This window comes from Sinocyclocheilus anshuiensis, unplaced genomic scaffold, assembly GCF_001515605.1.
Source record: "Sinocyclocheilus anshuiensis isolate Anshui unplaced genomic scaffold, SAMN03320099.WGS_v1.1 scaffold546, whole genome shotgun sequence".
In the NCBI taxonomy this organism is placed as follows: domain Eukaryota; kingdom Metazoa; phylum Chordata; class Actinopteri; order Cypriniformes; family Cyprinidae; genus Sinocyclocheilus; species Sinocyclocheilus anshuiensis.
Genome location: NW_015542451.1, coordinates 273,813 through 295,177, shown reverse-complemented (window position 1 = coordinate 295,177; position 21,365 = coordinate 273,813). Strand labels below are relative to the sequence as shown.

The window sequence follows — 21,365 nt, the reverse complement described above, 5'->3', positions numbered from 1 at the left end:
GGAGGCAGCTGTCCCGCTCGGCCTCTCTCGCCATGACTCGCCGGAGGAACGGATCGATTCGTCTCCGCGGTCGGCTGTTCTATCGCGAGCAGGTTGATGAACACGTTCAGATGACCGCAGGCGCGTGTAGCTGTGAAGCCCGGGGCTGTGAGTCCACTTAGTGATGGGATAGCAATGGGTAAGAATATAGTCTTTGTCTTCGCGCTCAGGGTTCTGGCGGTGGAGAGAGAGAGAGAGAGAGATCCTTTTCTTTCACTCTAGAGAATTTATCAGCGTCTTATCGCCTCCCTCCCTTTATTCTGCCCACAAACCGGCTGGAAATACAGAGACCCCTAGCGGCGGGCTTCGGAATCACTCGAGTCAGAACGCGTAATTACACGCAGAAGTGGTCTGGTTTTTTTCTTCATATTTTTCAACATATTTGATGCTTTCAATTCATTTTCCCATCGGGGTTTTAAAAACGTCTTCGTTTGGATGTTATAAGCCATGAACCAAGGGGCGCAAATCTGGAGGGGACCAAAACTGAGTGTTGGGTAATAGTCCGTTTTAGTACCATTTTAATATGCAATGGATTATCACAATGAAAACAACACAAAGAACATCATATTTTCAGGAAATTGTTATTATTAACATAATTTAAGGAAAAAAAGTTATTGTTTTCATTGTTTTTGACTCATGTAACATTGCAATTTAATAAATGACAGGGGCCTGCGACCAAATGGTTGCATTTTGCGATCATTTTTTCATGTTTGCGAGCGCACGCACTGATGGTGCATTTTACTTTTGCAAAGCGCTGCCATTTCTGTTGCATATGAGAAACATCAAAAGCATGACGAAACAGAAAAACAGATGTGTAAAAAAACATATTTTTGCGTTATTTCACAATAAACAAATTGAAATTGTAGCCTGCATAGTTTGTGCAATTACATTTATTTAAATTGAACGTTACATTTCCTATTGATCACGTTCTATTCTGTAATGTTAATATAAATCATACACTGTTAGAATAAAAAGGTTGCATTTTATGCGTGCAACAGCCTGCCACTGGCAGTCCCTTATGGCAGAAATAGTCGAATGTTATTACATTATTCATTTCAGGGATTGTACAGCCTTCTGAAAGAGAAATTCAAGCACTTTGCAATGACTTTCAAGCTTTTCACAAAACTATATACAGCACTTTAGAGCTCTAAAAATTATCCAATTTATTTAATGGGATCCAATTTTTAATGGGAGGACCAAAATATACTTTGTGGTAAACAAACACTTCTGTAAAATAAAAAATAAAAATACTTCAAATTATCACTATAACCAGTAGATGGCAGCAGAGGAGCACTTATTGGTTTATTAGTCATTCATCTCTACTTTTTGCTTTATATTTTGAAATGATAAAATCTCTGTTATAAAATATCAAATAATCAAGAAATCAAATTTTGTCAAAGTTTGCACTTTTTGTGTATGAAGTAAGAAAAGTCACAAAGTGCCTTGAAAAACATTTTTTCTTTAATTTGCAGCTGAATCACACAATGAACAATATTATCAATATTATTATATTATTATCACGGTATTGTTAAAATGTGTTGGAAATGTTCAAAAAGTACTCATACACACAATGAAATCATGAGTTTTATGTCAAAAACCAACAAACAACAAATAAAATTAGCAGCGCTATGCACTTTTTGTTTGCATAAACATTAAAATATTAATATTAAAAATGATGGCCAAACAAAAAATCTAGGTTGGGTGACTTACAACATAACATGTTATCTACTAACAAGTACTACATGCACAAATAAAGTTTTATGAAAGGATAAACCTCACATTTAACTCATTTTTAAGAAAATGATCAAAATCATAAATTATAGGCATTTTATCTGCTCCATAAACTATTTCACATAGACTGCCTTATTAGCCAAAGTGTTGAGATTTTTAGAATACACATTAGATTGTTTTCAATATACCAATTAAGATTTACAACAAAAATTGATCCGATTTTTGCATTGGTCTGAACAAAAAGGCAGACAAAACTGAATAAACTTGACGGCTTTTATGAAGGAAAGAACTATAAAGTTGTTAATCGATTGTATATGCCTCTGTTGAATATTATTTTAACTTTAATCATGTTTAACATCGGAATTTCTGATCAAAAACTACATTACCCATGAGTCTGTGAAAAATTTCCACCAATCAGGGAAAAGAACCGCATACTTCCATGAAGCGTTGCAAGTGACAATGAATAAATATAGATTTATTGACTTAAAGATGATGATTATGTATTTAGAAAAATATTTTGCGTTTGTTTATTTATTTCAGAGAGGTTGATGGGAGTGGGCCGTTCTTACAGAGCGATTTGCCTGTTTCTATGCTGTGATTGGTGGAGATTTTGCAGGCTCATGGGTAATGTAGTTTTTCACCAGTAAATCCGCTGTTTAAAAAATTATATTTGTAAAAAAAAAAAAAAAAAACTTGAAATAATGCGGTCTATCAGGTCTAACTTTAAAGGTTTATAAATTATTGATAAAAATCAATTCCAGCATGGAGAAAATGAATGGGACTTTTTCTTGTTTTGCAGACCTATCGTGTTCATATTTGATAGCAACAAATATAAATAAATATGGATTGATTCTCACCTGCTGCCATTTCTGATTGTAGGCTGAGCACAGAAAATCACCTGACAAATGACCAAAGAACATCCATAAACACTCAGAAGTCAGAAATTCTCAAACAAATTCGTCCATTATGATGGACGTTTGAATTTAATCATTTAAAATTAACAGTTTTTTTGCACGATAAACCATCAAATATATAATTGTTTTATAGGTTTTTTTTTGTCTGATTTCATTCGCAATAAACTTTTAAATATATAATGGATTTACAGTTTTTGTCAAAACATTTTTTGCACAATAAACCATAAAATATATAATTGATTTACAGGTTTTTGTCTGATTTGTTTCACAAAAAAACATAAAATATATAATTAATTTACAGTTTTTTGTTCAATTTAATGTACAATAAACCATCAAATATATAATTGTTTTATAGTTTTTTTTTGTCTGTTTCCATTCGCAATAAACTATTAAATATATAATTGATTTACAGTTTTTGTCCAATTTGATGCACAATATACCATAAAATATATAATTTATTTATAGTTTTTTTGTCTGATTTAATTTGCAATAAACTTTTAAATATATAATTGATTTACAGTTTTTGTCAACATTTTTTTTGGCACAATAAACCATCAAATATATCATTGATTTATAGTTATTTTGTCGAATTTGTTGCACAATAAACCATAAAATATATAATTCATTTACAGGTTTTTGTCTGATTTGTTTCACAAAAACCATAAAATATATAATTAATTTACAGTTTTTTGTTCAATTTAATGTACAATAAACTATCAAATATATAATTGATTTACAGTTACTTTTGTCCAGTTTGATTCACAATAAACAAAAAAATATATAAATCATTTAGTTTTTGTCCAGTTTGACACAATACACTGTAAAATATTTAATTTCTGCAAAACTATTAACATATTGTTGCCACCACATAAAACTTTTGTGTGTATACAGTAATTTCAGGAAACTAGTCGATGATTCTATGAAACAAAACCTCTCGACTGTATAAATGAGGCTTTTCGATTGTCACTCAAAATCAAATTCACATTGAAGTATTCATGGCTTTGATTCAAGCTTTAGCTCTTGAAGTTTGCAGCGCTGATGGTCAGAGCTCTCGATAAACTTGTATTGTATTCATGCATCAGACTGAATGAGTTTGTGCATGAATCAGCATGAGTTTGTGGATGGACCTGTCTGTCTGTCTGGATGATGAAGAGGAGTTTCCTCCGGTTAGCTTTCAGAACAGCTGAAGAGTCTCCAAACACCTTTCACTTCAGTCAGGCTTCACTGCCGTCGGATGGCATCTTTGAGGGATGCGGATCGCTGCGTGAGCTGAGGGGCGTTGTTAGGCGCGAAGCGGAGTGACTAAAACCCCCTTAGCTGTTATAAAATCACTGTAAACCACAGCTTCACCGGGCCTATTTACGGGGGTTATTCCATATACGTAGCAAGGTTTCACAAAATAAAACAGAGCAAATAAAGTGTAATGATATTAATAAAAACAGTATACTTCCACCAAACAATGTAGCTCCTCAGAAACAGTTGTGGTTGCTACAAAGTGGTTGCCGAGCAACACAGAAGTAAACGAAGGTGTATGTTACTTTGTAGAGTAATTTACAACAGCTTTGAACGCGACTCAGCCAATCAGAATCAAGCACCGGAACTCTCTGTTTTATAAATAACAGGCTGGATGTAGATTGAGGGATTCAGGGTCACCAGCTCAGGCGAACCTTGAACTAGAGCAACTCATAGATGTGCGTTTAATTCATTTGCCAATTCTAACTACGACTGTGAACTCATATTTTGGCTATGTGGCTAACATGCTTGCTACATTAATATGAAGAACAACTATTGTGAACAAGATGACTGAGCTGATTTTTTAGCCCAATGAGTGAAAACAAGTCAAAACAAGCTCAGATTTTGAAATTCATTGTTTGCAATTTGTGTAAATAAGCAGTTTATAAGTACAGTATGAGCAGCAGACCTTTACAATAAAAGCTGCACCTCCATGTCGATACATTTTAGTGTTGACCAGATTAAATCTATTCGTTTTTAGGATTTAAATGTGCATAGGAAAACTACATGCATTAATGTGTCCTTTACACTGTTGCTGATTTGAATATGGGACCGTAACCTAATAAAATAAAGTTGCCGAAATGAAAACTAACTGTTTGCATGTTTGTGCTTTGGATGATGTGCTGAAAATATAGAAACTGAACATTTAAACACAAGATTCACACAAGTTATTTGAATTATTTATAATAAAGAGACCATCAATTGAAGCGAGACTATAGTAAACAGGTAAAACCATGTCTGCTTAGTTAAGATTTCTTTAAAACCATTTTGTTGTGAAATCACTTCTTTTCACAAGAGCAACTAGATGAATGATTTTCCATGACCGCAAACATAGTAAGCTCCCTACATAGACAGTATCTTCACACACTCTCTAGAGCTGCATCCCAAATGACGCACTATACACTATGCTCTTATACACTATGCACTTATGCACTATGCTCTTATACACTATGCACTTATGCACTATGCTCTTATACACTATGCACTTATGCACTATGCTCTTATACACTATGCACTTATGCACTATGCTCTTATACACTATGCACTTATGCACTATGCTCTTATACACAATGCACTTATACACTATGCTCTTATACACTATGCACTTATGCACTATGCTCTTATACACAATGCACTTGTACACTATGCTCTTATACACTATGCACTTATGCACTATGCTCTTATACACAATGCACTTGTACACTATGCTCTTATACACTATGCACTTATGCACTATGCTCTTATACACAATGCACTTGTACACTATGCTCTTATACACTATGCACTTATACACTATGCACTTGTGCACTATGCTCTTATACACAATGCACTTATACATTATGCTCTTATACACTATGCACTTATGCACTATGCTCTTATACACAATGCACTTATACATTATGCTCTTATACACTATGCACTTATGCACTATGCTCTTATACACAATGCACTTATACATTATGCTCTTATACACTATGCACTTATGCACTATGCTCTTATACACAATGCACTTATACACTATGCTCTTATACACTATGCACTTATGCACTATGCTCTTATACACTATGCACTTATGCACTATGCTCTTATACACTATGCACTTATGCACTATGCTCTTATACACTATGCACTTATGCACTATGCTCTTATACCCTATGCACTTATGCACTATGCTCTTATACACTATGCTCTTATACACTATGCACTTATGCACTATGCTCTTATACACAATGCACTTATACACTATGCTCTTATACACTATGCACTTATGCACTATGCTCTTATACACTATGCACTTGTACACTATGCTCTTATACACTATGCACTTATGCACTATGCTCTAATACACTATGCACTTATGCACTATGCTCTTATACACTATGCACTTATGCACTATGCTCTTATACACTATGCACTTGTACACTATGCTCTTATACACTATGCACTTATGCACTATGCTCTTATACACAATGCACTTGTACACTATGCTCTTATACACTATGTACTTAAGCACTATCTACTTATACACTATGCACCTATACACAATGCACTCATAGAATAGTGCATAAGTACGCGATTTGGGACGCGCCCCCAGGCGTCACAGCGCTGGATTTGTGACGCAGCCGGCGCGTCGCGGCCGCAGTGCATGCTGGGATATGGCGAGCGCACTCAGCTCCTCCCCACGTGTTTGAGCGACAGCAGCGCTGCGATCAGCATCATCTCATGCACACTCTCACAGACAGACTCAGAGATCCTCACACCGAGCAGCGGGGGAACATCACGGCAACAGCGCGGAGTTTGGAGCGTGAGCGTCAGATCAGATCGCCGCTGCAGCTTCAGGCTTCTGGTGGTTTAGTGGACCGGCGAGGCCTCGGTGAGTGTGTGTCAGTTGTTGCAATGTTGCACCAAAAGTTTCATACGTATAAAAACATGTCTATAATCGCATACGGATCGCTAATGAAATGAATTTGCAAGCTGCTAACTCATCTTAGCATGCTGTTCCGTTTGCGCACTCCGGCAGAGTCCCTTCATCTGTGCTTCAGTTCAACATCTTCACTTTTACTAGTGTGTTTCATTGTGATCGTGTGTGTTATAAAGTTGCTAGCTGTCGTGATGGTGTTGCATCAGTCACTAAACATGAGTCGCCTGGTAATTATCAGGACAATTAGTGATTGATTGACAGTTACAAATGAGTAGACTACATAAACAAGTTTGTGGAAAGTGCACGCACATATATGTTATGGAAGCCCATATAGAATATATACGTGTGTGTGTGTGTGTGTGTGTGTGTGTGTGTGTGTGTGTGAGAGAGAGATCCTGGAGCACAAAACCAGTCATAAGAGTACGTTTTTGAAATTGAGATTCATGCATCAGCTGAAAGCTGGATAAATAATCTTTCCATTGATGTATGGTTTGTTAGGATAGGACAATATTTGGCCGAGATACAACTATTTGAAAATCTGGAATCTGAGGGTGCAAAAAAATCTAAATATTGAGAAAATCATCTTTAAAGTTGTTCAAATGAAGATCTTAGCAATGCATATTACTAATCAAAAATTAAGTTTTGATATATTTACGGTAGGACATTTACAAAATATCTTCATGGAACATGATCTTTACTTAATATCCTAATGATTTTTGGCATAAAAGAAAAATCTATAATTTTGACCCATACAATGTATTGTTGGCTATTGCTACAAATATACCCCAGCGACTTAACACTGCTTTTGTGCTCCAGGGAGACATATATATATATACACGTGTGTGTATTTGTGTGTTTGCAGGTTTGAAATCCACTAGCGGCGGTTCCTCCGGTCTTCATTATGGCCAGCGGAGATGATGACGATCCAATTATACAAGAGGTAGACGTGAACATGCTGGACTTGTATTGTGCTGTTTCTAGCATCTGTATCGTTCATGCTCTCTCTATTAATAGATTGACGTGTATCTGGCCAGAAGTCTTGTGGAAAAGCTGTATTTGTTCCAGGTAAGACTGACAGATAATATTCATGCAGGAGAAGGTTAGAGTTGTTATTTTTGAAATGCTGTTTAGTGACAGCCAATGAGATGTTCAAAGTTCAGGGTCAGTAAGATTTTTAAGAAGTCTCTTCTGCTCATCAAGGCTGCATTTATTTGATCAAAGGTACTGTAAAAATTGTGAAATATTATTACAAATTAAAACAGCTGTCTTCTATGTGAATATCTGTTAAACTGTAATGTATTTCTGTGATGCGCAGCTGTATTTTCATCATCATTACTCCAGTCTTCAGTGTCACATGATCTTCAGAAATCATTCTAATATGCTGATTATTAGAAACATTTCTGATTATTATCAATGTTGAAAACAGTCGTGCTGCACAATATTTCTGTGATGCATTTTATTTTTCAGGATTCACAGATGAACAGCATTTATTTGAATCTTTTGAAACATCATAAATGTCTTTACTGGCATTTTGATCAATTTAATGCAGCCTTAATCTTTAAATATCAGCCTGTCTGTCACTAGTTGCACAACTTTAGTCCCTGTTGTTCATGTTTTTAACCTCTTTTTCTCCAGTACCCAGTGCGTCCTGCTTCTATGAGCTATGATAATGCAGCGCATTTGGCAGCCAGAATTAAACCCAAGCAGCAGAAAGTAAGCAGGATTTCACTGCTCGTTTCTGACGTTTCTCCTATCAGACCGCACAGAGGTCACGTTTCGTTCCTGTCTACTTCCAGGTTGAGCTCGAGGTGGCCATGGACACCATGAGTCCGAACTACTGCCGCAGTAAAGGCGAGCAGATCGCGCTCAATGTGGACGGCACGTCTTCGGAGGACCCCAGCGTCTACTCGATGTGAGGAACATCAGCCTTTCTGCTGCTTACAGCCGGACTTTGCTGTTCGTAGTTTTAATCCTTTCCTTCTGCTTAAAGGAAAATGATGGACAAGCAAACGTTCTCCTCGATCCAGGCGACCACGAACACGTCCCGCTTCGCTGCGGCTGTGTTTCACAAAGGTTGGCTTTCGCAGGATCTCAATTAGCATGTGTTTGGCTGGGCGGTATATCGAATTTGTACGATATTTTCTTTATAAGCGATTCGATATGAGGCGATACCGTTTACAGTAGTTTGATACGAGCGCATCGGGACACAGACTGAGCTGCTGCGGAGAAAGTGCATGATCCAGTTTGTTCTAAACATGTGACAAGCTTCATATTAAGGCCTTTAAAAACTGGTAAGACTTAGTTTATAGCTTCGCTTCGCATATTAGTTTATTAGTCATATGCTCTGACAGAAAGGCTACTCGCGCTGTTTAATGTGTTTGAGATGTGCCGTCTTCCTGAATGCAGAACTTACATTTCACAGGTATATTCTCCGTCTGTAAATGTTAGAAATATTTCAATTTTTCTGTCAGTGCGCGAGCCTATTCTCCGCTAAACTTCACAGACTTCAGTGAAACAGACAGAGCTCGATTAAATAGGAGCGCAATAATTCTGACTAAAATATACATTTCGCTGAAATATCTGTTGTTGGACAATAAATGTGACATGTAGAGTTTTAAACCTACAAGTAAGTCTATTTTTATGACAGCACTGACTGTAAAGTGACTGTAATAACACAACTCTGTGCTTTTATTCACATTTATTTTCATTTTTAGTTTAGTGAATTTAACTTCTGCTTTAAAAGCCTTATTTTAGTTTTTAGATTGCGATGTTACAATGTTAGAATGAAATGTGATTTTAACCCTTTTTTTGCACATGATATGAAGGCTTACATGGTTACAGTCACTTTATTTGTTTTCATAGCCTTTAATATGTATTGTTTTGTTGGACAACATTGGGTGGGAAGTTAAATATATATATATTAAATACAGATTTTTAAAATACAAATACAAAAACGAAAATACCGAGATATATACTGAATATCGCAAATCGGCCAAAAAATACAGAGATATGAATTTTTGCCCATATCGCCCTAATGTGCTGTGCTGTGATGTTTTGGTGGCAGGAGAGCTTCATCTCACTCCACTGCAGGGAATCCTCCAGATGAGACCCAGCTTCACCTACCTGGATAAAGCTGACACTAAACATAGAGAACGAGAGGCAGCCAACGAAGGTATGGGGTGTTTTTGGGTCACTTGTGTGGGTTTTTTTCTTCTAAATTTGCTCTTATAGGGCAAATGAAGATTGCACTTATTTTTCTTTTTAAAATCAAATTATCACAAATATTAATAAGAGTGTCTATGATGAACTTATGCCGAGTTCTTAGAAAACGTCATACTCATTTTGCTTTTTAAATTCACATACAGATTTTATTTGTCACACACACAATTATGCATAGTACAGTGTGCATTGAAATGCTTTTTTTTAACTCTCTGCACATACAAAAAAAATAATAAACAAGTAAACAGAAGAATAACAAAGTAATAAAATCTATTAAAACAAAATCAACATATATTAACAATTTAATTTTACAAGGGGATGTAGAGATATTAGACACATACACGTTATTGCATATGTGTAAAATGAAAAGTACATGATTTTCAAAACATTTTTCCCCATTTTCCAGAAAGGTTTTAATTTAATAACTAAAAATGACTGAGAAATTAAAAAGTACGTACATATTTGAGCATACATTGTTATTTTTAAAAGAAATTTAAATGCATTTTTGTATGTCAAGGTCAAATACATATACATATATATATATATATAGATGTGTCATCTTTGATAAAATGTCATTGCCCAGTGCTTTGTCATAATTGTTGTCAACGACTAACGAGTGCGTGGGTTTGCAGCTGGAGACTCTTCTCAGGACGAAGCAGAAGAAGATGTTAAACAGATCACTGTAAGACTTCATGCAGTTGTTTTCTTTGTTTTTGGCAAGTAGGGAATAAAATGCCTGGTCCTGCTCATCGCTCTTATTGTTGACTTGTCCTTTAACCAGGTGAGGTTTTCCCGGCCCGAGTCAGAACAGGCCCGTCAGCGCCGCATCCAGTCCTATGAGTTCCTGCAGAAGAAACAGGCTGAAGAGCCATGGGTTCACCTGCATTACCACGGTATAAAGGTGCGTGTGATCATGTGACCCGCTGCAGCACGCATCACAGACACTGTAAATCGGATCAAACAAACACATGACATTTGTATCATTTTTATACATTTGTTACACTTACAAAGACTTTGGCTTTGATCTTGAAATCAGTAAACATGCCGTCTCAACCTTTAAAAGTGAAGAATGCAAGACGTTGATTTTAGTATTATAACTTGTAATGCAAAGTAGGGCTGTATAACCATATAGTTATATTTTTACCATGGTATTGAGGTGCTATATGTGTGGTTTTAACTGTGTTTATCATGATTTAAATGTATGCTACTATGTGAGACCAATGCTTCATTTAAAAAATAAATAAATACTTGGTCAGAATAAATGTAACCATATTAAACTGAGGTTGCTACAATTTTTTACAGATGTTACTGATTTTGATTATGAACAAAAATCTACATCTGCATCCTATCTCAAGCTACTATCAAATGTGCATTTCTAAGAGACAAAAAGTGATATTATTATTATTAATATTATCAGGTAACCCAAGCCTGTTTCTTGATTTGAAACAATATCACTCATTAGAACATGCTGAAACTAAGAAATTATTTTTTCTATTTAGATATTTATTTTGTTAAGGAAAATTAACGGTCTGGTTTCTACAACTTTCACTTTGGAGCAAAAATCTGGCTTTACACTTAAAAGAAATCAAGATTTGACATTTATCGTGATAATTATCGATATCGACTGATATGAAAAAAAAAAAATTATCGTGATAAATTTTTTTGGCCATATCGCCCAGCCCTAGTGCAAAGTAAGAATTGTATTATATTATGAAATATTTTATTTTACAGTACAGTTGTAATTTATAACAGTAATGTATTTCTGTATTTATTTATTTTTTTAAACTGTGAATGTTTGGAACAAGGAAGTGAAATGTTTATCTCATTATTGAAATATTAGCATAAAATCTCTGGGACTTCAAGTAATGTTTGGTTTTCAATATTTGATCATATCAAATCTATTTAATTTAATTTTTAATTTAATTATAGTCTTAATTTGTGAATGGTAATGTATTTCTGTGTTAATTTCCAGTGTATTTCTGTCTTAAATTACAGTTAAACCTAATAATAATAGTTATTATTATATGATTATAATTAGGGTTGCAAAAAGGTGGAAAATTTCCAGTAAATTTCGGAAACATTCCAGGATTTTTTTGGAATATTCCAGGGATTTTTGGAAAGTTTCCGGAAATTTTCCACCCCTTTGTAACCCTAATTCTAATAATAATAATAACAGTAAAAATAATTATGACCGGATTTAAAAAAAAACCATTTGGAACACGAAAGTGAAATTTTATCTCATCACAGTTCAAATCGCAGAACTATAGAATTTTTGAATTTTTAAAAAATTAAAATAAAATAAATTGTTTACTTGCATGTCATGCGAACGTTAACTGACATCAAAGAACTGCAAACGCATCGAATTAAATGTGGAACTGCAAATGTGTTAAATGTTAAATTATTGTAATATTAACTTTAAAATCTCGTCTAATACGTTTTAGCTGACAAAAAAGTTGGGAAGTCATTCAATATATATTATATTCCTTATGCATTCTCGTTTATTGTGATTCTATCTTTAGGACGGACGTTCTGAGCACGAGCGCCAGTATCTTTACTGTCAGGCCATGGATGCCACAGAGAACACAGAACTGGTGAAAACACCGCGGTTAGTGTCTGCATTTACCCTCGAGCACTGGAGCATCCGTCTGTCAAATACCTGTGTGTTCACCTGATGTGTTTGTTCTCTCCTCAGTGAATATCTGGCCATGCTTATGCCTCCACTGGCTGAAGAGAAAGTGTAAGTAGAAGAACATACAGGTGGCGGTATTTTCCCCATGTTCCCCATCTTATGCCGTCTCGTCCTCTAGCATCAAGCCCATGGGTCCCAGTAACGTGCTCTCAATGGCCCAGCTCCGCACGCTGCCTCTGGGTGAGCAAGTCAGGACGCTGATGAAGAATGGTGAGCTTGGGTTACGTCTTTGTTCATCTCTGCAGGTCTTAAAGTCTTAATTCACTCTTTCACAAATCAAGGCCTTAAATCAGAATTCATTAAATGTTGAATGCACTGCAAAGCACGAATGTCTTCCTCAGTGTTTTTGTTTTCCAGTGCAATTATCTGAACGTCAAAACATTAAATCAAGATAGGTTTACTGAAAATTTTAAATGTCTTGGAAAAACTAAACAAAATGAGTTTGAATTACGTTGATTCTTCTAAAGCCCGTTGGCCGATATTTGTTCTTAACTAACTTAATTTCTGATCAGCTTCTTAGAAAACAAGACTTTATATCTCAAGTGAATGCATCTTAAAGGGGAAATATCAAGAAAATCGGACTTTTTCTGCATTCAAGTGCTATAATTGGGTCCCTGGTGCATCTACAAACCCAGACAACGTGAAAAAGGACAACCCAGTAACTTTATTTTTTGCAAGCATGTGAAAAAACGAGCCGCTCAGATTTCGCTCCCCTAGTGACGTAAGAAGGGGATCTTATTATAATATCACCGCCCCTTAATCTGCATGTTTTGGTGCTGCTGTTACTTAACATACAGATCTACTTTAAACATGCGATTTCTTTCCCAGCTGTTTACCTTCACAGACATAACCGACTGTGTTTGTGTAACCTATGTGTGTTTTAAACATAAACGTTTGTGTATTTGACAGTTTAAGTGCAATAAGACATGAAAGAGAACTTACTTTAGTACCGCTTTCTGTGAACCCTAGTTTAAACTGATATGGCTTTAAAACGCATGATTTCAGCACGATAGACATGGTTATCAAACCTAAACAGATGTTTTTTTTGTATTTGAGGTACTAGGCTCCGCCTTATTCTGGAAAAGGGGGCGGGGAGCAGCAGCTCATTTGCATTTAAAGATACAGGCATGAAAACAGCGTGTTTCCGCTTCCACTCAAAATAGGCATTTTCAAAATGATATAATAAATGATCTGTGGGGTATTTTGAGCTGAAACTTCACAGACACATTCTGGGGACACCTGAGACTTATATGACATCTTGTAAAAGGGATGCCCTTTAAGATTCTTTAGACATTTGCACTGGAAAACAAGACAGAGGAAGAACATCTCTTTTTTTGCGGTGTGATCAGAAGGTAAATTCATTGTGTTCCCGCTAGACATTTACATTCAGAGAATGCATCGAGGTATTGTTTTGCCTGCAGAAACCCTGTGTGTAAATGTTTTCCTTTGCTCGTAGTCAAGGTGATGCCGTTTGCCAATCTGATGGGGCTGCTGGCCTCGGGAACGGACTCCACCGTTGTACTGCGCTGCATCCAGCAGGTGGCGCTGCTCGTCCAGGGAAACTGGGTCGTGAAGAGGTGCGCTGTTTGTTTCCTTCCTACATTAAGTCGATGCGTGATGTTTGAGTAGATGCTGAAGTTCTGTGGTTTGCGTCTTTGGCAGTGATGTGCTGTATCCCAAAAACACCTGTAGCTCACACAGCGGTGTTCCTGCTGAAGTGCTCTGTCGTGGTCGAGACTTTGTGGTGAGCTTCATTTATATTTCTCCTTTATTTTGATTTTCGCCACATGATTGTATCATACAATTACAGATATTGCCGTCATTAGCTATATGTGACCCTGGAGCACAAAACCAGTCATAAGGGTCAATTTGTCGAAATTGAGATTTATGCATCATCTGAAAGCTGAATAAATAAGCTTTCCATTGATGTATGGTTTGTTAGGATCGGACAATATTTGGCTGAGATACAACTATTTGAAAATCTGGAATCTGAGGGTGCAAAAAAATCTAAATATTGAGAAAATCAGCTTTAAAGTTGTTCAAATGAAGTTCTTAGCAATGCATATTACTAATAAAAAATAAAGTTTTGATATATTTACGGTAGGAAATTTACAAAATATCTTCATGGAACATGATCTTTACTTAATATCCTGATGATTTTTGGCATAAAAGAAAAATGTATAATTTTGACCCATACAATGTATTGTTGGCTATTGCTACAAATATACCCCAGCAACTTAAGACTGCTTTTGTACTCCAGAGTCACATATATAGACATTAATGTGTAATCATGCGGTAAGAGAAACAGAACAAGGTTACTTACAGGTAAAGCAGAGCGAGGTCATATAATAGTGGAACCTTCATATGATGCAGTTTAGGCATGGACAGCATGAAATAAAAATAAAAGAAAGGTGAAAATTAAACAATTACAGGAGTACATACAGTATAAGCAAAAACAGCAGTCATAAACCTAAAAATAAAATTATTAACAGTAAAAAAATAATAATATCATAATGGTAGTAGCTACAACCTCAATTCCAAAAAAAGTTGGGATGTTTTGGAAAATGCCATTAAATCAAGAATATGATTTGTTCACTCTCTTTGACCTTTGTTTAATTGACAAAAGTATAAAGAAAGGATTTCCACAATAAGTTAACTTATTCTCAATTTAATGGCATTTTGCGACTTTTTTGGTTGTGCATGAATAAATAAGAGCAATAAACAGCTTGCCATCCAGCAGCATTTAGTTTAAGTATAAGGGTGTTTTTTTGTTTTATATCTGGCAGAAATATTGTGGTCACAGCCTGATATGATTCCTGTCTCCTGGTTTGATAGTAAGGAAAAGCAATGTGATTACTAAATATTAATTGTGACCCTGGAGCACAAAAGCAGTCTTAAGTCGCTGGGGTATATTTGTAGCAATAGCCAACAATACATTGTATGGGTCAAAATTATAGGTTTTTCTTTTATGCCAAAAATCATTAGGATATTAAGTAAAGATCATGTTCCATGAAGATATTTTGTAAATTTCCTACCGTAAGTATATCAAAACTTAATTTTTGATTAGTAATATGCATTGCTAAGAACTTCATTTGAACAACTTTAAAGATGATTTTCTCAATATTTAGATTTTTTTGCACCCTCAGATTCCAGATTTTCAAATAGTTGTATCTCGGCCAAATATCGTCCTATCCTAACATATCCTAACCATACATCAATGGAGAGATTATTTATTCAGCTTTCAGATGCTGTATAAACCTCAATTTCGAAAAATTGACCCTTATGACTGGTTTTGTGGTCCAAGGTCACAATTATTACTATTAATGTTTGCTGATTTGGTAAATGCATTTGATCCTTGTTGCCCTTTCAGATGTGGAGATTCACCTTAGAAAGAACCCTGATGAGAAAAGAGGTCGCTGCCATCATTAAGGTTTGTGTGTGTGTACTTGAGTGTAACAGAAGGTGGCGCTGTAAGGACAAGATGGGATGTTTTTATCTTTATAGTCTTGAAACTTTATGTAGCCATATGTAGACTTTAACCCTATAAAGCGACTGTATCATATTTGATCCATTTCTTAGGTCTCTAAATGATCCATGTCTTCTGTCTCTGATTGATAGTTTAAGTCAAAGCTCTTTTAGTGTAATTGTACAAACGTCCAGCTTCAGAGTGTGTGTGTGTGTGTGTGTGTGTGTGTGTGTGTGTGTGCATTAATCATTATAATTCCGCTGCTGGTGCTGCTGTCGTCCTCAGATGTTTTTCTGTGTCATGTGACTACAGCTTCCTCCAGAGGACGTGAAGGACTTCCTGGAGCAGATGTCGGTCCCTCGATTAAACCGAGGCTGGGAGTTCCTGCTGCCCACAGATCATGATTTCATCAGAAAGCATCCTGATGTGGCTCAAAGGCAGCAGATGCTTTGGCTGGGCATTCAGTCTAAGTATGACATGACCTCGCAGAATCTGATAAAAAACTTTGAGTTTGTTGCCTTTAAAGAGATATTTCACCCAAAAAATGAACATTTTATCATCATCTATTCATTCCACACCGTTCCAAATCCAAGTTTTCTTTATTCTATGAAACACAAAAGCACTTTGTTAACCTGATAAGCACTGCTGCGTTTTATACTAACATGAGGCTGAGTGTATATGGGGAAATTTAATTTTTTTTGGTGAACTAATGCTTTAGCTGAATAAGGTGAATAATTGAAGATATCGTATATAGTTCTTAATAGGAAGTGAGAATCTCCTAGTGTTTCTAAATGAGCACTATATTACAGGTTGGAAAAAGTGTTTAACTTCTCCAAAGATGACTTTGTGGCTAAAAAGGATGCTCGGATGGGTATGTTCTGACTTATTTATGTACTATATATATATATATGTAACTATACACACTACTGTTCAGAAGTTTGGGGTCGGTAAGATTTTTAAATGTTTTTGGAAGAAGTCTCTTCTGCTCAGCAAGGATGCATTTATTTGATCAGAAATGCTGTAAAAAAAATGTGAAATATTATTACAATTTAAAACAGCTGTTTTCAATGTGAATGTCTGTTAAAATGTCATTTATTTCTGTGATCAAAGCTGTATTTTCAGCATCATTACTCCAGTCTTCAGTGTCACATGATCTTCAGAAATCAGTGTAATATGCTGATTATTAGAAACATTTCTGATTATTATCAATGTTGAACACACTTAATGTTTTTGTGGAAACTGTGATGCATTTTATTTTTCAAGATTCACAGATGAATAGAAAGTTCAAAAGAACAGCACTTTTGTAACATTAAAAATGTCTTTACTGATTTAATGCATCTCTGCAGGATGAGAATATTAGTTTCTTTCCCAAACTTTTGAACAGTGTTCGTTCTGTGTGTTCACGTCGTGTTGTGTTTGCTGTAGCGCCCGCTCACGTCAGCGGAGATCAGCGTCTGAAAGCGGCGAGGGAGAGCGCTAGAGAAAACCACGCCCTCATGCAGAGGGAGCTGGACTCTCGGAGACCGAAGGTGTCTACAAACACGGGCTCGTCCGGTGAATCTAGCACCCCGGTGCAGGTCAAACAGGAGCCCATGAGTGACTCTGAAGAGCCCATGGACACAAACGGCTCGATCAACGGTTACCCCGACCCTACCTCTCCACTCTCGGACCCTCATAACGGACACGGTCACGGTCACGCCTTCACCCCGGAGCTGCAGGAGTTTGTGCGGAGCACCTTCCGGAAGCACTATGTTTTGTGCCTGAGTGAAGTGAAGAGGCTGTTTAACCTGCATCTGGCCAGTTTGCCCACGGGTCACTCGGTGTACGGTCACGTGACGGACCGCATGCTCCAGGACACCATCCTCCAGAGCCAGTGCAAACAGATCCTGGTGCCTGTAAGTACTGTGATGGATCATGCGGATGCTGTGCGATTTTAATGCACCGTATTGTTTTGTTTTAAACTGATTCAACATATGCATCTGTGGGGCCCTGTGACTTCATAAAAACGGAATTTACTCTATAACACGGAATGTCACAGAATTTTGTTTGGATTAGGGCTGTCAAAATCGCTGAAACTAAATTAGAATTTTGTACTTAAATATGATCAAAATTTGAATTATAGTAGAATTTAAAATGCATAATTTCCAGTTAGGGTGAAGAAAAGCTTCTGAAGCCACAAGAGGGCGCATCGAGCAAAATATTACTAATGCACGTTTATTCAAAGCATAAGATAACATGACTATCTGTGAAAAAAAGTGCATAATGTTTAAAATGTTTATAAACCAATTATAATTAAGTTGCTTAGACAACTATAAACAAAACGGCATCATGTATGTATTCATCGTTTAATACAATTCAATTTCAATTCAAGTTTATTTGTACAGCGCTTTTCACCATACAAATCATTAAATATGAATCCTGCATGCCTCACTAAATTTGGACACAAATGCATGAACAACATCTCCAGAACTTCCCGTTTCATTTGAGAGAAACTATCGTCGTATCATATACACTTGGCAGCCCTCATAGCATAACAGAAGTGATTGTATCTGTCTCACACGTGTCTCGCATTGTCCCTCAAAATCACATCTACTGTCCCGCAACAGATCTATTGCCAGGTGGTCACCCTACGTCTGAGCACAAGTGAACTGTTTTATGTTCGTTAGTTTCTGGCTTTCATTGTCTTGTATGTCTGCCCTGCTCATTGAGGTAATGTGTTTGAGTTTAAGATGTGGTCTGATCTTTTCTTCTTAAGGCTAATTGGATTGAGTGTGTGTGTGTGTGTGGCTTAAAAGTGTGTTTTCAGTCACTTGGATTCAAAACATTTCATGCAAGAGGTTAAACAAATCTATATAAAATGTTTTCACTAAATGAACACATGTAATAATGATATTTTATAACATTCATTCATGTGCACCCACATGACGACACACAGAAAGGGCAACAGCATGCAACATGTCTAACAAATACTTAAAATAGTACAAAAGTAATTGTCTTAATGCTAGCATTAGACGGTGCATTGGCTGTTTCTGAACTCGTTGTGTGTTTGTGTGTGTAGTTTCCTCCTCAGAGCAATGCTACGGCAGACGAGCAGAAGGTCTTCGGCCTGTGGGAGAGCGGAGAAACTTTCGACAAGGTGATTTCTGGGAGCTGCAGCCTGATTTATTGTGATTTTGAGGAGGGATGCACAGTGTTGGATTTTTGCTGATATCTGATTTGCCGATATTTGCAGATACCGATATATTTCCTTTTGTTTGGCATCTGACTTTCCATCAAAACATAATCGTGATTTTATGACATCAATTACTGCTTTATTTAAAGGAGTCATATGATGCGATTTCAAGTTTTCCTTTCTCAAAGCATGTCAACATATTCTGTTACACCAAATACACAAAATAATGATCTTTAAAAAAGCATCATATGACCCCTTTAATCAAACACATATCAGCGTAATTTTTTTCAAACACAGACTACATTATCGGAACCGGCCGATAAAGGCTTAAAATATAAACATCGGCCAGTTCCAATAATATAGTCTGTGTCTGTGATGCACGATATTATCGGAATTTACGGAAATTACCGGAATTTACCGATATTACGATATTATTATACTTTACCGATATTGTCGAAACCAGCCGATGTTTACATTTTAAGCCTTTATCGACTGGCTCCTATAATATTGTGCATCCCTGATTTTGAGTCTGTGTCTGTGATGCACAATATTATCGGAATTTACCAATATTACAATATTATTAGAATATACCGATATTATCGGAACTGGCTGATGTTTACATTTTGAGCCTTTATCGGCCGGTTCCGATAATATCGTGCATCCCTGATTTTGAGTCTGTGTGTGTGATGCGCAATATTATCGGAATTTACCGATATTACGATATTATTAGAATATACCGATATTATCGGAACTGGCTGATGTTTACATTTTGAGCCTTTATCGGCCGGTTCCGATAATATCGTGCATCCCTGATTTTGAGTCTGTGTGTGTGATGCGCAATATTATCGGAATTTACCGATATTACGATATTATTAGAATATACCGATATTATCGGAACTGGCTGATGTTTACATTTTGAGCCTTTATCGGCCGGTTCCGATAATATCGTGCATCCCTGATTTTGAGTCTGTGTCTGTGATGCACAATATTATCTGAATTTATCGATATTACAATATTATTCGACTTTACCGATATTGTCGGAACCGGCCGAAGTTTACATTTTGAGCCTTTATCGGCCAGTTCAGATAATATTGTGCATCCCTGATTTTGAGTCTTGTTGTTGGTGTCTGTGACTGTTAGCAGTTAGTCAAGAATGCTTTTGTCTTCGTCCGCAGCACCGCCAGGTTCTGTTCGAGATCTTCATGAAGAACTATCGCGTCAGAAGAAGCGTGATCCAGACGCGCCTCACTCAGGAGCTCAGTGACGCCGCCACCAAAACCGACGTGGATCGACTGCTCAAGGTGCCATTACAATGTTACATTTCTAGAGTTGTGCTACAAAAATAAGTAACTTTGAATACATTGTTATTTTGTTAAGTTTTGTTGTATTTTCTTATTTTAAAATGTAACCTTCAAGTTTTTCTTAATTAAGTAAACATTGCTTTGTTTTCCGAACAAAATTTTTAGACAAGCAAATAAAAAGTCAGGAAAAATAACACATTACAAACAATAAATTAACCAAAAAAGCTGTCAATATTTATTTTTATTTTTAATTAAAACAATGGTATGTTTACTTTAATTATTTCTCAAATAAGTAAACATTGCTTTGTTTTTCCAAATAGTTTTTCAAGTGTTAGACAAATGATTAAAAAGTCAGAAAAATAAGTAAATAACCAATTACAAGCAATAAATCATCTAATAGATACTGTCAATAGTTCGTTTTTCTTTTTTTTTCTATTTATTTGTATGATTTTTTATTTTGTTTTGTTTTATTAAAACAATGGTATGTCACCTTTATTCTATGTCATTTATTTCTTTCAAGTAAATTGACAGACAGGCAGATTTTAAGTATTTGTTTATTTTTTATGTTGGTTGTTTTTGGTAAACTCTTGTAAACAATATATTGAAATGATATTGTAATCATAATACTGTTTTTTGTCATATAGCTATTGGTGCTGATATGGCATTAAATCATAAATAACTAAATAAAAAAGACTATCGGAAAAATAAAATTAATAAATAAATTACATTAAATAAATCAACTTTAATGTAAAATTCTAACTTATTTTCAACAATAAAATTTATATGCACACATGGCAACAAATAGATGCAACACGTCTGAAATGAATATAAATATATATATATATATATGTATATATGTATATATATATGTATATATGTATATATATATATATATATATA

At 35.8% G+C, this 21,365-nt stretch overlaps 1 protein-coding gene across 2 annotated transcripts in view; it reads left to right on the top strand.

The window, feature by feature from the left end:
- Nucleotides 1-6,313: 6,313 nt before the first annotated feature.
- LOC107693644 (DNA-directed RNA polymerase III subunit RPC5-like) overlaps nt 6,314-21,365 on the top strand; it is a 16,223-nt gene continuing 1,171 nt past the window's right edge. For both annotated transcript variants that reach the window (XM_016493105.1, XM_016493104.1), the window contains exons 1-20: nt 6,314-6,570; nt 7,481-7,558; nt 7,633-7,683; nt 8,254-8,331; nt 8,415-8,530; nt 8,609-8,691; nt 9,683-9,790; nt 10,470-10,519; nt 10,619-10,738; nt 12,357-12,442; nt 12,530-12,574; nt 12,645-12,736; nt 13,983-14,103; nt 14,189-14,270; nt 15,897-15,956; nt 16,305-16,462; nt 16,802-16,863; nt 17,418-17,887; nt 19,051-19,128; nt 20,340-20,465. In XM_016493105.1, the coding sequence (XP_016348591.1) occupies nt 7,520-7,558; nt 7,633-7,683; nt 8,254-8,331; nt 8,415-8,530; nt 8,609-8,691; nt 9,683-9,790; nt 10,470-10,519; nt 10,619-10,738; nt 12,357-12,442; nt 12,530-12,574; nt 12,645-12,736; nt 13,983-14,103; nt 14,189-14,270; nt 15,897-15,956; nt 16,305-16,462; nt 16,802-16,863; nt 17,418-17,887; nt 19,051-19,128; nt 20,340-20,465 (2,025 nt within the window). In that variant the 5' untranslated portion in view covers nt 6,314-6,570; nt 7,481-7,519. The remainder of the gene's footprint in view (nt 6,571-7,480; nt 7,559-7,632; nt 7,684-8,253; nt 8,332-8,414; nt 8,531-8,608; nt 8,692-9,682; nt 9,791-10,469; nt 10,520-10,618; nt 10,739-12,356; nt 12,443-12,529; nt 12,575-12,644; nt 12,737-13,982; nt 14,104-14,188; nt 14,271-15,896; nt 15,957-16,304; nt 16,463-16,801; nt 16,864-17,417; nt 17,888-19,050; nt 19,129-20,339; nt 20,466-21,365) is intronic.